This window comes from Ammospiza caudacuta, chromosome 3 (assembly GCF_027887145.1).
Source record: "Ammospiza caudacuta isolate bAmmCau1 chromosome 3, bAmmCau1.pri, whole genome shotgun sequence".
Taxonomy (NCBI): Eukaryota; Metazoa; Chordata; class Aves; order Passeriformes; family Passerellidae; genus Ammospiza; species Ammospiza caudacuta.
Genome location: NC_080595.1, coordinates 50670952 through 50688696, shown reverse-complemented (window position 1 = coordinate 50688696; position 17745 = coordinate 50670952). Strand labels below are relative to the sequence as shown.

The window sequence follows — 17745 nt, the reverse complement described above, 5'->3', positions numbered from 1 at the left end:
AGCATGTCTTGTCACTGGTCTGTCTCCAAAACTGTGACTTGGGTTTGGGTGAGTGGACATCACCAGACGATTGCAATGATAGAAAATTATTTAAAATTACTGGATTTTGAGGTTGCTCTGGTACTGTTAAATGATTTAATGTGTAAACAGCCTTGGCCACTTTGCTTTGTGGGGTTTTGCCACACATTTCCTCTTTCTGTTTTTTTAACATATGTTTTAAAGTGCTGCCTGCCCTTTCTACAATGGCCTGTCATGTTGCTTGTCGGGGAATACCAGTTTGGTGGGCCACACCCTAGAGCTGTAGAAATGGTTTAGTTTTTTGTGATGTGTTTGCAGGTCCATTGTCTGTTTTTATGTTACATGGCATTCTAATGATACATTCCACGCTAGGCCTCTGTTCACCTACAATCTGGGTCCAAAATACCTGGGGTTTTTCTTTTGATCTGAAGCCCTGGTCTCCCTGCACCTCTGGGTCTGTATGTGGGATGCAAGACTTAAATGGGATAAGCTGAGCAATTCTGGTTTTCTCAGGGATAGTCATGGGTGGAGTGGGGGTAGAAACCATAGCATATATTTGTCCAGTAAAGTTTGAGCCAATAACAACCAGGATACACAAAGATACCTTGCATTGTAGCACTAGGCCTTCCAATCAATAGTGCACTTAATCCTTTCCCAGTAGGTCCTCGATCTTCAAGAGGAATCTTATGTACCTTTGGGTTGCATATGGTTACTGTGTCGGATGTGAATACATCCATTCCAGCTGCTCCTCGAGTCCTTCCTGCGTGCTGGTCACATAAGCCACAGGAAGGTGAGGAGATGTTTTTGTCTTCACACATCCCCTCCTCACACTGAGTCTTTGGTTTCCCTGGTCCTTGACAGGATTTGTCCCTGTTAAGATGGGTTTACAGGAACAATTTGTTTTCAGATGGCATTGCTGTTTATATTTACAATACTGAGGTGACACTCTTACAGCAGCCACCATTGAGTTGCCTAGTAACATTTTTGCCTCTGCAACATTTTTATCATGTTCATTATGAGTCTCCATGGTTTAATAACATAAATGGCCGAGTCATCTCCTATGCAGGCAGCTGTACAGATGTGTCATCCAGCCCGCTCCCAAGTTTTTAAATCTAGCACAGCCCCTTCTGATACATCCAGTCCGTGGCTCTCACACCATGTTATGAGGGCAAATAAAGCCCATTCCTCATATTTTTCAAATCTTTTCTTTAAAGCGGGTGTCTGTATGTTCAGGAGGGGGTCCTCTGGTGTTGAAGCCCATGCTCCCATGCTGGTGGTGTCTTCCAGTTACAAAAAGAAAAATTAAAAGCAAAAATAAAGGGGGGTCCAAAGCAATCACGGCTCTATGTGCCGTTCCTCATAGCTCAAAGGCTGCGGGCAACTCTTCCTGGTTGTCCCCTCTGTCTCCCCACTCTATTGGCGGCATCTGTTGTGATCACATCGTGGTCCACCACTTGTCACAGTTTTGGAGACAGACCAGTGACAAGACATGCTGAATTCATGCAGCAGCAGTCCACTTTCTTCTGATCTTGCTCCCTGATACATCTTAGGAGTCCATGAGATTAATCCTCTTTGGCTGAGCCAGTTACTGCCAATAGAAGCCTGAGTCTCCAACGGCCTGAGCCTGCTCTTATTGGTCAAATTATGTAAGTAAGGGAATTATGTAACTGATTACCTATTTCTGTTATAATTTTATAATTATTTATACTTTGAGGCCTACAGGCCAGCTGTAGTCTACTGCACCTTGAAACCCAATATGATTTTTTGTGTGTGTGTGTTTCTTCAACTGAATAAAAACCAAGTTATTATTTCTGTCAGTACTCATAGGATTTTGTATTTGGAGGAAAAAAGTTCTCAAATCTTGTGTCACATCCTTTTGTATATGGTAGAGTATTTGTCATAAGACATTGACTTGAGTAAATTGCTTATTGTTCTGCAAAAGAACACCTTAAAGCTTGCTCTTTTTGTGATGGAATTAAAATTCCCAAAGGAATTTTGTGGCCCTTCACTCTTTACAGCTACTTGAAAGGAGTTTTAGTGAGGAGGAAATGAAAGGGTGGTTGGAAATGTCCTTATGTTGCATCAGGGAGGTTCAGATTAGATATTAGAAAAAAAAACTTAACTGAAAGAGATGTTAGACAATGGAATAATTTGCCCAGGGAAATTATACAGTCACCACCTTTGGAAGTGTTCAAGAGGCATCTGGGTGTGACATTTGGGAATATGGTTTAGGATTGATTATGGTGGTGCTGGGTTAACAGTTGAACTAGATGATCTTAAAGGTCTCTTCCAAACCTGATGATTCAATTATTCTCTGAAATATTTTTAACAGATGCTGACTTCTTTTATAGCATGTTGAGCTCACTATGGCAAATGAAATAGTTTATTACTAATCTCAAAAAAAAAAACAAATTAATAATGCAGCTTTGATATATTTCTGATCAGTTGTCTGACTCATTGACAGATTAAAGGATTATTGCATGTTGTGATTTTCATTTCAAAGACAATTTTACAGAGGAAGGAAGCAGAAATTACCGGTTTAACTTTTCAGACAAAATTGTTACATGAGTAGAAAAATAGAGTATTATTTAAAAGAAAGATAGTTTCTGTTGTTACTTGGAGCTGCAGGGCTGATTCCCAGGCCTGCCACTGCCCCTTTGAAGACGCAAGCCCCATGGGATGTGAGTGATATGAATTGTAGCCAGGAGCAGAGGAATGAAGTAAAATACTGCTTTCTTTGTCTTGAAAGGTTATGATCAAAGTAGCTCTGTGTGTTTCCTTCTGTATCTTTCCTGACTGTGTTAAAATAATTTTTTTACAAGGCTCCTCCAGTCATTTAAATGAGCACGGCTCTCATCTATCACCTTGCAAATTTTTGTCTCACGTAGAAACATTTCTGCCCTGAAAGATCTGTGTTCTGCTAAGAAAGCATGTTCTTACTTGGAGATGTGGCTTAATTAATGTTGCCTAGGATAATGTCGTTTCACCTTGACTTTCCATGCTGGGAAAAAACGCCAGAAATTCCTGTGTGCCACTGGCACCAAAAAGCATCTTCTGTAGGTGTGTTTAAGTTTTGTAATGACTAGCTCACCTCAGGCTGACCTTTCTTTCACCCACTTTTTGGTTGAAAACTGATTTCACATCTCAGGGAGTGAGCAGGGGCTGCAAATGCACGAGGACACTCCAGCAGCTGCAATACAGATCATAGCAGTGGTGGAAAACAAAGCCTGGAAAGGGGCAGTGCGTTTACTGCAGAGAAAGCCTGGTGCTTCTGATGTCAGGAGGGTGAAGTGCATGTCCTTGTGTGGCAAAATATTGTAGGTTTGTATGAAAGGTCACGTGGCCTTTATCTTAAACCTTGAGTTATCAACAAGGAATGGGGGAGATGAGATTAGATTAGAGCCAGCCTGGTTGTTTCAGTAATCCTGCATAAATTTACCCTAAAAAGGACACTAAAAATCTCTTTTTCAGTTAGTATCAGCTGTCTGCTTGCTAAAGCTGCAGGATTTTCCACATGAATTTACATTGCTTTTATTGTACAGGTGTTTCTCTGGCCGTGTGAATCAAATACTGTTTTCACAATTACCAGAAGGTCCCAGTTACACTTTTGTGTTGGGTATTGATACTCATGTCAGGGAATATTACTTGACTCATCATATTCATTATTCTTGTAAAGAAATTGTAAGTTTCTTTGTTGGGAGCTAATGTCCTTTTGCCTTTGTATGACAGTGAGAAAAGCGAAAATGTTCTTAGCTGGGTGTTGGTAGAGATTTTTAAGTCTTATGTCTTATGGAAGGTGTTCCACCCACCTTTCATCTAATCTGTCTACCAAGTGCAAGCCAGCTTGGCCATAATTTAAAGTATTGTCAGGGCAATATTTCATTTTTTTTATCCAAGAGATTTATTAATTTTTTGCAGGTCTTTAGTTTCTTATGAAAGCTAAAAATATGTATTACTGAAAACATCTCTGGTGTTGTCTATAGTAAAAGCACAATAAGCCTTTAAAGAGGTGCAATTTGTAATTCATGTTATAAAGGCCTGTTGAGATGACAGGAGAGACACATTGCCTGTGCAATCTATACATCCACAGTAAGATTTCTTAGTAATAGCATGGAGCATGGGCGGCTGGTTAGCTTCAGCTCAGAGCCTTTAATGTCAAAATTCAGGTCTTGACCATAAATCTTCTGGTATGTATTTAAGGCAAGCCCTGAAATATACTGTGGGGAGCAGGGGAAATGGATTGTTTGTATCCCAGCTGGCAATTTCTATGTTATTTTCTTTAATGGTTCCTCACCATGTGATTTACTTCCTAGCCCAGTTTTCTGGTGTGCTTATAAAGTTGGATTCACATGACTGTGAGACAGAGTAGGAAATGTGCTTTAAAAGGCTTACAGGCCGAAACGGGGATCTAATGAAGTTAGGCGAGAGGACTGAAGTTCTGGGAAGAGCTTTTCTCTGATGAGGCCTCAGATGCAGATGCTGTGTCTGGAGGCCTGTACCCTCCCCTTCTCAAAGGAGAGCAGGGGATGCTCTCCATGTTTTCCATGCTGCCAAGCACATCTGTCTTGTGGAATGTTCTCTATCACATTTTATTTACTTGATAAATCATGGTTTTGTTTAGTTGTTGGCTTGATACTGATGTGTATAGTGCCTATGGCATTGTGAAAGCCCATATCTAAATAACAAAGAAGATTGATTCTGCACAGGTGAGATCCTTCCATCCTTGCTGTAGTTGTCTTACCCATTTTTTTGCCCTGTATGTCTCTGCAGAGGGTGTGTCTGCTTGCAGAGTAAGGCTCTATTAGATTTGGATAATGGAATTCAGTCCCACATGTTTATTATTGTGCTGAAGTAAAGCTATAAATGGAATGCAGTTCCTCAGGGTTCAGTAGCTATGCCAAGTCTTTGAAAAATGATAAATAGCTTCTAATTAGATGAATGATATTTCATGAAAATGATAAATACTTTCTAATAACCCATTTTCTCAGCAGGCTTCGCACAGTTCAGTTCTGAAAATCTAAGTTTACAGAATTGTAACCAAAAGTGATGTATGTTATAATATTGAGTGAGATGTACAAATTACATCTTACATTTGTTCATTCCAGTCATTGAATGCAGCAGAATTTAAAAAAAAAAGGGGGGGCGGGAGCGGCAAAGTAATAAATGTTGTCTCAATTTTATTTATTCTGGCTACTTCAGGTTTTCTCCAGGGTGTCTTTAGAAGAAAGAAGAGCCTGAAAATAATCTTCTGAATATTTTAAGTGTTATTTAGTATGAAAGTTGATTAATGTGTCCCACTTAAACTCATACAGTAATCTCAGTATAATAATTGTGGGGTTTGCAAGGAAGAAAAAATTGCTTTGTGCATTCTAGGACAAAATAACTTTTGTTTCCCCTGCTGATATTTAGAAGAAGATAAATGGACCAATAGATGATTTTTAAGATACTTGTTATGGCCTTGGCACAGTTCTTTAACCCTGAGATGACTGTAAAATGTATGAGATAAAGAAAGCAGTTGCTAATAGAGAAAGGAAAATACAGTATTTTTTTTTTCCTCCCCCACAGGACATTAATGTATGTATCCTTGAAAACTACCCTGAATGTTCTAATCCCAGGTTATTTTACATCATACCATATTTCTGTGGACAGCATCCAAGATGCAGGTAAATATATGCAAGGTATTTCAATTTGTTCAGCAATAGCTATTGCAAACATTTTGTCAGAAGTTGGTAATAAAGAGGTGACATTATTTGAAGTACAAGAGAAAAATGAAAGTACAAGGAATGCAGCACTGCATGTGGTAACTGCATGGATATATTTTGAAGTAAGGAGGCCATTGCAAATGTAGCAGTATTCTTTTTTCTTGATTTATCGCATGAATAATTCATCAAATATGAATGTATTTATGTGTATTTTTTTTCTGGGTTACTCATTTTATCTGCACTATAATTTTGTAATACGTGTTTCTGATTTGCTCAGATGCTTCTATCAGGTCTAGATGAGAAATACATGTTTCTTAGATGAGAAATACATGTTTCTGTGTCCATGTGAGAAACTGTATTTGTGCTCAAAACCATATAAAATACAGCCTTCTACTGCTTTAATTGAGCTACCTCATTTTTAACGTCTGTGAACACCATTCTAATAATGCTGAGTTACTGATACCATATTTTTAGTAGATTTTTATAAAATACTATAGGAATATTTTTTAATATTTTCTTGGCTTTAAACAGTTTAGTATTGTTAGTAACAAATGTTCTTTGTTAGGTGTTCAACTTCAAGGCATCCTTTTCTGTATTATTCAAGCTTCTCCATAATGAAACAGTTGCACATTTTCCAGAATTTCTTTCAAAAGCCATACTTCTTGTAGCAGTAATAACAAGTGAAAATGTATTACTTACAAATGAAGACAGAAGAAGTATCCATGTTGTAAAATCCTACCTTTTTGGGGTTTTTGCTTAACTGAACTTATGTATAAGAAACAAAACAAGTTAATGACTTCATTTTCATTGCACATTTTTTAACATATTTTGGCCTTATCTGCAAATGCTTATGGTTGCACATTTAACTTGCCTGCCCAAATAATCCCATTAACGGCAGTCACATGCCTGAATACCTTCGCAAAATATCTCTCTGAGGTTCCCAAGCAGGATATTGAATACTGTTTTGTACCTTGTTGTAGATTTGGCTCTGTTATGCCCTTGAACTTCCTTCAGCTACTTCTTAGTCCCATAAGGAGCTACAAACAGGAGGCTCATAGTGTTTGTTAGGACACTTTGCTATTCCAGGAAACAGATCAGTGCCCAGAAGGTGGTAGAGCATGAAAAACCTGCTACAAGTCTGCTCTAGTAGGAGTGAAAAGTAGTACGCTTTTCCACATGACAAAGAAAGAGCTTCAGACAAATGTTAAATTCACTATTGCATAGGATCCACAATAACCTAATGAAGTCGTGGAAGAGGTGTGATTTACAGCTACTCCCAGGCAGTGTGGGGAGCTGATTCCTTTAGCCTGGGACACTGGCATTATATCCTGTGTCAATATGAATGATGGCAGCTGCTCCCAGACCATAACTAATATGAATTATTATACGGGATTTAGGATTTGTATGGTTGTCTAATTACATTGTGCTTTTGGGAAACAGAGAAGCATAAAGATGTAGTGAAGTCCTGCCAGCTTCTCCTGCTGGGAGAAAGGACAGAAGAACCCCAAACTGTTCTTCAAAACCAGTATCAGTCACAGCTAAAAAATGCAAATCCTGTAGCAAAGCTGCAGGGCAACTGGGGGTAATGACAGGGGGAAGGGAAGCTCCTGGAGACTTTGGCAAAAGTTAAAATGAAGGACAAGGTGGAAAATGGTAGTGTCCTGTGTAGGATTCACCAGTAACAGCAAGCAGTGGTTGATCCCAGCAGCTCTCCTGATGTAGTTCAGGGACACCACCACTCCTCAGCACCTTCCAACACCAAGGGCAGTCATCCCTCTGATCAGATGGGTTGTGCTTCCAAGTTGAAATACCAAAGTTCACAAGTTTGAGCTTATTAACAACTTGGCAGAAGTTCCCTTCAGAATGGAGTATTTTCACACAATGATTAGCCTCCTTTTGACGTGATCCTGTTTTTACATGCCAATGCAATTATAAATGTTGCGTGGAAAAGCTCAGTAAGCTACTTGGGTTTGGTGGGGGGGTCTTTTTTTGTTCTAAGTATAGCACTGAATATTTTTTATTCACTTGTGTTCTTGGCTTTAATTTGAGAAATAAATGTATATTTAAACTTTTCATTTTCCCTCCTCCATCTTCCCCCATGAATTTCATACAGGGAGCCTGGTGAATGGGCCCTTGAAAGAGCAAAGCTGAACGTTAATGAAAATTTTCTGCTTGTGGGCATTCTGGAGGAGTTGGAGGACGTGCTGCTTTTATTAGAAAGATTCTTACCTCATTATTTCAAGGATGTGCTTAGCATCTACAAAAATCCAGGTAACTTTTTCCATTAAAAAGCTGTTCTTACAGAAACTTCAGCTAAATCTGCGTGGCTGCTGAAGGGTATGTGTTTCTTTCTTGTTCAGTCAATGAAGAAGTTTATCTCCCTCTTAGGGAGCAGATTTTATGATGGGGAAGGTAACATATTCCACTTTTATCTTCAATGTTACTGTGTGGTTTTCTTTCCTTGCCTGCACTTGTTGCTCAGTGATCTTTCCACCTGCCAGAAAGCTTCCCATTTTCCACTGAAGTGCCTTCTTCTTTTAATTGTGTCATACTCAGTTCTCCAATAATACTGTCAAAATATTGTCAAAATGGTGTCAAGAATATGTACTTAAATAAACCTTCAAGGAATGGTTTGGGGAGCTGGACACTTTGATGATTCTCCAGGACCAGGTTATTTATTTTCTCTCAGCCTTGACTATGGGTTGAAATGAAATGAACCTTCAGCTGAGCTGAGTTTAGGTAGAATACAATAAGAATGTGCATTTACAGCACTTACAATACAAAGCCTGCTGAGGAAAAAGACTTAGGAGTCAGGAGTTGAGAAACGAAAATGGAGAGCACTCGGCCTACTCCTTAATTTGTACCCCATGGTCAATCTGAAACGGTTCTCTGCACCAATCCGTCCCTCCAACACTGATTTATTGCTGACTTCTTTAAAAGGCTGTCTTGTGTCCTGTGCTAAAAATAGATATGATGCTTCTGGAGGGCTGTGCATGTCATTCCAGCAGAATTGATTTCTTGCTTACATTTGACTGGCCCATCAACACTGTGTGCACCAAGCAGGGGTAAAACTTCCCTTCTTCCTTTGTGACTCGGTTGCACTTGTGTCATTGTGAAATTAATATGTTTTGTACCAAGCTGTACATTCAAAGCACATGGAAAAAAGATTAAATTTAGTTTGTAATGCATGCAACTGATGGCTGGCTTCTGACTGAGAACAGCTATTACAGTAGTCAGTCAAGTCACTCTGGAGAAATTACGGGTTTGTGTCCGTAACCGGGATTTAGGCATTAGTGTCCACCAAACCCTTCTTCTAGGACTCATCTTTGGAAATCCTGTATTTAGCTGTGATACAGGTACTGGGGAAAGTATGGCATTCCTTTTCTGAACATGCTTGCAGTGGGTCGTTGTCTGCTTGCAAGGCAGCTCTTTGGAAGGTGGGCGTGTAACTTTGTGATGCCACGTCCAGCCATAGAGTAGTTTTGCTTAATAACAGACATAAAGAGAATATTGTACTGACATAAGAGCAATGCCCAGTTTGGGATCAGATACTTCCCTTGGTTTTATAAATTAAAAAAGAAAAATAATGATGTTTGTAGTATGTGGAAATCATCCTAAAAGTTTGCGCAATTTGGTCTCGAAGGTTTCCCCATAGGATGTTAGACAAAAGGAAGGCAGGGGGATCAATAGATGGATATGCTCTCTCTGCCATGAGAGTTTTCTTTGAGTTTATGACTTCTTCAGCTGTTCTGTGCACCATATATTTTCATTTCTTTTAGAATGGGGGAAGCTAATAAGCAGCACACAGGGTTTTGTTTTTCATCAGGGTGCCCTAGAAATTGTCAGGTGGGAAATAAGCAATCTGCCAGAATCATTAACTGCTGGGTAATCTTTTTCCTCTTTTTGCATTTTCCAGTACCAGGAGGAAATTTGATCACCTATTACAGGACAATGATTTCCTCTGGGATTTCATGTGAAAAATGGATCATGAATCTAAAGATTCACCACTTTCTGTCAGTATTCCCTAGGTGGATTAAACCTTTATTTTATCTTTCCCATTCACTTATTGACTGGGCATATTAGTAAGAAAGCAGTTTCCTCTCTCCTCCTTTTTTCATACATGCATATGTTTGAAGGTTTTTTCCTATCATAATTATCTTCTGGTTATTTTTGAGTTTGTGCTAATACTTGCCAAAAAAAAAACCCTTAAAAGAATCAGCCAGAAAAATAAAAAATATTCAAGTGGTGTGTAAGAAATCGTACATTGTTCTCCTCAGGGTATCTTAGACCTGATCTGCAACACTCTCTGCTGTTGCATCATGAAGTGCAGGGAAGAAGACATGTTGTTCTGCCAGCTGTCTGGTGGTCCCACAAAGCAGCAGATAAATTGGGCCAAAACTGACCTTTTGTTGCAACTAACACTTGCAGATTAAATCTATATAGTTTACAGTATTGTCTACTGACCTGCTGCTCCACTTGATAATCTCTTATGGCAGTCTTTCTTTCCTCTTTCCACATAAAGAAGGAAAGTTTTTTCTAGAACTTATCTTTTGTCAGCTGAACATAACAAGATGAGGAAAACACAGAGAAGGACATGCACAGAAAGGTAATTCACTTCCAGATCTGTGAATATCTGCACCAGAGTCCACTGCAACAAGCAGTTCTGGATTGGAGGCAATTCAGAAATGGGATTTGTAGAGCTGCCTTGAAGCAAAAAGTAGCTGAAGAAAGACATTTTCAATCCAGTGTTGCTTTCGTGGATTACATAGATTAGAAATCACAGTAGGAAACGGGTGATTGCTGTCCCACCAACATCATAATCTAAACTATATTAAAAGCACCTTCCTGCTATGGGAAGCAAAATGCCGGATGTTATCAAATGCGTAAAATCACATGTGCATATAAGATACATCTGCAGGAGTTGTGAGTTAAACCCCTTCTTCCTGAAGTTGGGACTCCCCTTGCTCATTACAGGTGCTTTGGTTTGTCACCAGATCACTGTAAATCTCATCTAAGCAAACTTCTTAGTATTGAAAACCTTCAGTATAGGTTGATAATACAGAAATCAGGAAATCTATAAACTTTTCCTCATCTCTACTCCTTTGAACTGTGCAGGCCATATTCAAAGCTCTCTGTTTCTTTTGTGCCTATAGTAAAATTTCTTATCTGAAGCACTGTGATAACATTTGTCAAGAAGCTCCTGCTCAGCATTCTCTTAGCAGAAAACAAAGCCTGTAGTTGTTTTACCTTCAGAAATACTTTTCTGCTGTTTTTCTGAAGCTCATCATTTAAACTGTGGCTCTATGATAAAATAGTGTGACATTTTCATCAGAGAGTTACTGTCTGTCTGTATACCTGATGACACAGGTAACTGCTTAAAGCAGTATGAATTGAACTTTTCTTTTTGATGCTAATGATTTGTCTGATATAAGCTGGCAGAAGGAAACTGTGAAGAAAGGTAAAATGTTAAAAGACTTGGCAGTTCAGCATGGAAGAAAATTTTAATGTCAGAGGACACAAGAAGGATAACTTCTTTCATTGCATTAACAAAAACATTGCATTCAACTATTCCATATGCCACATATTTTGACCTGTGTGTTTTATAACCATGTGTAACAAAATGTGAAAGCCCTTCGTGGTGCTAAAGTTTTCATTGGAACTAATCTGGTTTTATCTTGTACAGTACTTCAAAGCTATGGGCTTCCTGTTTTTCTGTTTCTCCACTCTCTGCTTGAAATTAAGCATTATCTTAATGTTAATACCAAGTCAAGAATTGCAAAAGGACTCTCTTTTTTGATGCCTATCTTGTCCAAAGTTACAAACTTGTCCTGGCAGCCAAAACTAGCTTTGACAAGAGATTAAAAGGGCAGGAATGGGGGCAGCAGATTTTGAAATCAATAGATTAATAGAGGGGTAGAATAAATTTTAAAAATACATTTTTATGTTTAATAGCTTTCTTTGCTAACACAGTAAAATTTGCTCAAAATTTTGTCTTTTTTTCACCAGCATTGAAGCAGATAGGATCCGATTGCAGAGCCTTAGAATATATTTATTGCAAAACTTGAAAGTATTCTTTAACTCTTTGAAAGGCCTGAAATAGTTATAACAAAACTTGACATGTAAAGTCTTTCCTCACTCTCAGAGGCTAAAGGAAAAAAAGATTGGTCAGTCCTGTTCATTTCTGCTGGCTGCAGCTCACTTCTGTAATCTGGCTGGGAGCTAGAACCCTGAGAATATTTACTCAGTTTCTTTTGAAATGGGCACATGTGGGTTTCATATCTTTGCTGCTTTTAAGAAACAAAAAAGTACCTACTATACTCAGCAAAAAAAAGAGTTTTCTTCTGTCTTGTCAGTTTCTGTGGCATGGGTAAAAGTTAACAGCATCCAATGTAAAACAATAGGCAATAAAATGGTTTTTTATCACCTCAGAAATGAGCCATATCCTCACACCTCAGGAGTTCATAAATTTTCTTTGGCACCAGAAGCCCTATAAAAACACTTCTTCCCAATACCAGGAAAAAACCCCTTTGTTTCCTGAAAGGTGCATTTAGCATGGAGAATGTATAGGTCTTACTCTACAACAAGAAGACTGACTTTAGGCTTTTCAGACACTGAATTTTATTGAATGCAATGAAATAACTCACACTGTCAGCTGAAAGAAAATATATTGTTTAGGTAAACTGAAAATTAAAAAAAAAATGCAATGAAAATGTGATTCTCATAAGAATTGCATTTACAGGGAATGTCTTAAACTGTAGTAGTAATATTACCCCAGGTAATATAAACCCTCTCATTTTTTAAATCTGCTCTGTTCATGAATGTTAATGATACAGTCTTGCCATTTTCTATTCATAAGTTTCCCCTTCTCTTTAAACCCATTAAGGAGAAAGATGGTGCCATTTGTCTTTATTGCAGAGCTGAGGTCCTGGGAAGCAGAGCACTTTTGATGGAGTTAGGAGAAGGGTGAAATCAAGCTCAGCAGTCTTCGTGCTGTGCTGAAGATCACTCCTGTGCCAGGCCAGCCCTGAAGGTGGGCCATGCCTTCAGATGGTTCAGATGCTATGCATTTGGAAAAGTTCAGGAACAAGGGATTTTTCCCTCTGAGAAATTGTAGTGAATGTGTTTACAGGCACCACCTCCAAGAACAAAAACTTTGAGCAAGAAATGATCATAGGACTCTAGTGGAAGGAAGCAGTGCTTTTTGTGCAGTGTTTTTAAATAGTGATCATTTTATCGTCTTTTGTTCTGCCTTTGTTTAGCACAAAACGAAAGGAAAGAAGAAATTAGGAAAAATTATATGAGGCTTCTTAGTCTGCTGGCTTCTTGTGAGCTGTATTTTCTGGAAAGGGTTGTGACTGGTGAATGGGAAGGGAATACACTGGCTCATCTCCTGTGCTGAAGTGCCCAACCCTCCTCTCTCCTGCAAGCACCTGCACTCTTGTTGAGAGAATAAAATCAGTGTGGATTAGTTTTAATGTAAATACTTGGGGGGGGTTTGTGGTGGGTTTTTTTTGTTCAGTTTGGTTTTGGGTGGGGTTTTTTGTGGACTTTTTGTTTTGGTATCACTTCTAAAATTTCAAACACATTCAAATGTTTAAAAGCTTTGGAGACTCAAAATATGCTGTCTTTTCTTTTGCCTTGCACTCTAAAACTAGAGCTTTGTGTTTTCCCTATGTAATACTTTGAACAGGAATCACTGACTCTGAAAATTTTCTACAGAGGAGGAAAATTGCAAATTTCACATGGAGGCAAAACATGAGTTTGGAGTTGAGAGGTGACTCCCTGTGTAACTCTCCCGTGTGTGATGAGATCGTGAGCAGCGCTGCTGTGCCCAGCAGATGGAGCGATCCGCCCGCGTGTGCGCCGCTCCCAGCGCCAGCGGCACACATGGATTCACATTCCGCCAGGGGGGCCTTCTCTTATCGCCCAGCATCCTGTTCTGAAAATAGAAAGCGTGAGCAGACCATTCTTCTCTTCCCCCTCTGAAGTCTCAACTTTCAGTATTGCACAGAGGAACGCTGTAAAATGACGTGAATGCTAAAACATGCAGTTTAAGATTTGGAAAAGTGTTTAATTGTACTTTTGTTTCTTGTAAAGCAAATTCCCTGTTCTCTGTGTGCAAGATGAGCAGGGAAAGAGGAAGAGTCACAGTGCATATCCCTGAGGACATTTCTTTTTTATTAGGTCGATAGCATCTAGGACATTCTGCACAACTAATCTGTTCTTGGTTTGTTTTATAAAACTGAAGGTACTATCAAAAGCTGTAGATACATTATCTAGCTCTTTGGCCATGAAGATACAAGGTTTGGAGAGCAGGGAAAAACCAGACTGCCTGATCCAGGATGCCTTGAAGTTAGTGGATACACTAATGAGTGGTAAGGATAGTCAGTGAAAGTATCTTTTCTTTTTCAGTCCCGTAAAAGAAAACTATGTTTTTTTGTCTTCCAGAGGTTTGAAATCTTTTTGTGAATAAGCTAAGCAGTTTTAAGAATAGGAGCTCTTGAAAGGATTTAAGCACTTCTGGGCTTTCTCATGACTGTGTTTTTCAGAAGGGCCACTAGGTCTTTGGAAGATTTGTCTCAGAAGCAAAGCTTCTCTGTGATGAGTTCTAAAGCAAAGCTTTACAGCTTATAACAGCTGTGGTTCTTGTTCTGCTGAGGAAGGTGAAGCCACTCCAGGCAATATGTGTGTGACATGAAAACCATAACTGTGGCACCAAAAGATTTATCCAAGATGGTCTAATTGCTAAGATGTGACCAGGACTAAAGGTGTGGCAAGTGAGTTTGGTATGGCTTTCCAACCCACATGGAGCTTGTGTACATCCAGGCTCAAGTCCTAACTATTTGCTCTTCCTTGCTCATGTGTACTTGTTGGATTGAGTTAGCTCATATGTGCAGAGTTACACAGCAGAGAGGTTGCCTATAAATACATCTTGTGGCCCCAAATGAATGGCATTTTGAGATCAAAAGCGAGGCAGCTGACATCCTGACACAGGGTTGGCCCTCAATCTGGATGAATCTGCTCCCTGAGCCTGCAGTGCAGGGAAGTGGGATTTTAGTGTCCATTTGCCAAACACATCACTATGACTCTGCTGTCTCCTGGAGTTAAGAGCAGTGCATGACTTGCTGAGTACAGCAGCACCAGCAACAATCATTTAGATCAGGTGAGAAATTTACATATTTCCCATTGGCAGGCCAGGATAGTGGGCATGATTCATGAACTGGAGAAATGAGGAATGAGGCTACTGTTGATCCATAGTTCCCTTTCCCAGCTCTTCTGGCATTCTAGGATGTTGGCTGCCTTCCAGATCTCACCACTGATTATGACAAAGAAGAATATAGTTTCTCTTTTTGCTAATTACAGTACTGATTTTTAAATCCTTATTTTAGGCTTGGATTTTCATGGGCATTGAATTTGTAAAGGCTCTGCTCAGAATCAGTTTTATTGGAAGATGAAGTCCATGTTCTCTTAAATCATTGTTTGAAAAACCTAGATCTAATGTTGTTCTTCTAATACAGTTTCTGGACACATGAGCTCATAGACTGGCTCTGACAAACAGCAATGTATTGTAGAGATAGGCTGAGTGTGTTTTGTAGAATTACCTAAGGTTCCCTTTCTGTGAGCTATAATGCATGCCTGTACCCAGCTTGTACTCTGCAATCTGCTATCTTTTTCCTGTTCCTCTCCTCCACCTTTTTCATATTTCTCTTTCCTGTAAAATGGCAGGGTCTTTACCTGAAGCCAAACAAATTTTACTTTTCTGCATGCTCATCTGAACCTCTTTATCAATAACAGTTTCCCTCTCTAAAGTTTCTGTACGTCTGTAGGATTATGAAGATTATGAGACCACCTATTGCATCATCTTTGTCTTTTAGTGCAATTCCAAGACTTCAGCCTACAGATTTTGCATTTCATCCCACCTATTCCTGTCACTTGCATTCAGTTTCTTTTCATCAGCTCTATCAATGGGTTGTCTGGTTTTGGACTAAACCCTCATAGATGTAATTTCATACTGTCTTGCAGTAAAAACAAAAATTATTTATATTCTAAATCCCAAGGGACCAGTCAAACAAGCCCTTACATCTCACAGTTCAAGAATCCATATGTCTTGGTGGTTTTTTGTGTATGTCAGGAGATCATTTTGTACTGATATCTTCCAAGCAACTGTCATGTTTATTTAATGAGCATATCAGTCACTAAAGATGTTATGGTTTATAAGTGTGCTCCTGCTGCTCATCTAAGGTTGATTCCCCAATGCATCTTTTGAATATTTCCTGTTCCTGGTGTCACAAAATGGAAAACCCATGGGTAGCCAGCTTTGTTAAAGCTCTTGCACAGAAGGAAATCTGCATTTGGATACAGCATTAGTGATATCTCATAAATAATCCAGGGTTACTGATGACAATGTACCACAAACATTTTAATGACAGGCAGTTAAAGCCTGCAATGACAGTTCATTCCTTCTTGAGTAACTTAGTAAATAAAATCATAATGCTATTTTAATCAGTAGCATTTCACTAAAGCTCCCTTACTGCTTCTGCTTTAAAAATAGCATTTAAACCAAAATTGCAGTGGTAACAGATTATGCAGATTGTTTCTTTGACAACTTTGCCCTCTGCTCAGGCAACAGAAGGCATAGAGAAGGAGCCATTAAATCCCATTTAATAGACCAGCTTCTGTTCCCAGGTGAACAGGTCTTCATTTCACCTACATGGAAACAAGCAAGCTGCGCAAGGTGACTGAGGCTGAAATATAAAAAACTTTTATTAATAAATGACCAAAACTACTGAGAATTTAGCTCAATAATCAGTGTATCCCACAGTATGTTTTCAGGGCCAGTGTATGGGGAGAAACACCTCTTAATTGAAAACAAAGCATATAGGGGATTGAAGACACAGGAGCAATATAAAGCAGATCACAGAGCTGACTATTCACTTTACTTTTAGGAGCATAATCTTATTTTCACTCTTCAAATAAAGTTATTGTACTTTTTTTCTCAGACTAAATCACTGTATCAGTGGCACAATGGGCTGCGGGTTAAATTGATTATTCTTACTCCCAAGGCATCTGCAAGAACAATGCAACTACCATGAGCCAGTATCTTTGATGGGCCAGGAATTAAAGATAGGGTAGCTATAGAAAAGAAATTTAGGTGTTAAAACACTTCTACTCGTAATCTTTGTACAGCAGGGACAAGGAGCCGTCCCTTAGGAATTACTTAGATTTTCACATAAACATTGCAATTTAATATCAGGTTTTTACAGTGATGCAAATCAGCTGCTATAGTAATTTGAATGTTGTAATAATTAAAATTAGGAAAACATGAGAGAGCATAAATTCTGACAAGTTATGTGTGAAATTATAGCAAGGCATGCAACTTGCAAAAGGCATTTTATAAAGCTAACACCAAAAGGGTTTTTTCCAGCCACATCAAGGCTAGGTGGCTGAGAAGAGAGTCAGGGAGAGAGAGGCAGTGGGCAGCTGGGAGAAGTGCAGGGAGACAGTCTTAGGGAAGAGACATGTCCAAGGTACATCCGTAAAGGAGCCACTTGCTCCCAGAGGACACAGTGTATTGTGCTCTAAAATCATCTTAAGGACACTGTTGCTGCTATTAGAAAAGAAGGGAAAGAACTAGTAACATGAATTTCAGCAAACTGCAAGGGTCAGCTCTTGATGACAAAACTTTAAGAATTAAAATGAAGTAAATATGTTAGCAGTGTAGCTCTCAGCTGGTGTGTCTCCTCACTTGAGCACAGCTTCACACCCTTCCTGTGCTCCTTCCTGTGAACCCCTTTGCTTTACCTGCCCTGAAGGCAGTTTATGGTGCTGGAGAGCTGTCCCCTTGCTCTTCCAAAGTCTTTCTTGGAGTTATGTTCCCTACTTCCTTTCCTTGTTGAAATTTCTCAGCCTTTTTGATCTGTCCCTCTTGAAAACTTGCTCTCCTAGAAGCTGTATCAAGAAAAGAGGGTTTCACTAAATATAGCTGTGAGGATTCTGGTTCTCTTCTTTTTCTCAGTTCTTGGAG

General features: G+C 39.2%; 1 protein-coding gene across 1 annotated transcript in view; it reads left to right on the top strand.

The window, feature by feature from the left end:
• UST (uronyl 2-sulfotransferase) overlaps positions 1-17745 on the top strand; it is a 153375-nt gene that overhangs the window by 114194 nt on the left and 21436 nt on the right. The window contains exons 6-7 of the mRNA XM_058801100.1: positions 5584-5681; positions 7834-7991. Coding sequence (XP_058657083.1) covers positions 5584-5681; positions 7834-7991 — 256 coding nt within the window. The remainder of the gene's footprint in view (positions 1-5583; positions 5682-7833; positions 7992-17745) is intronic.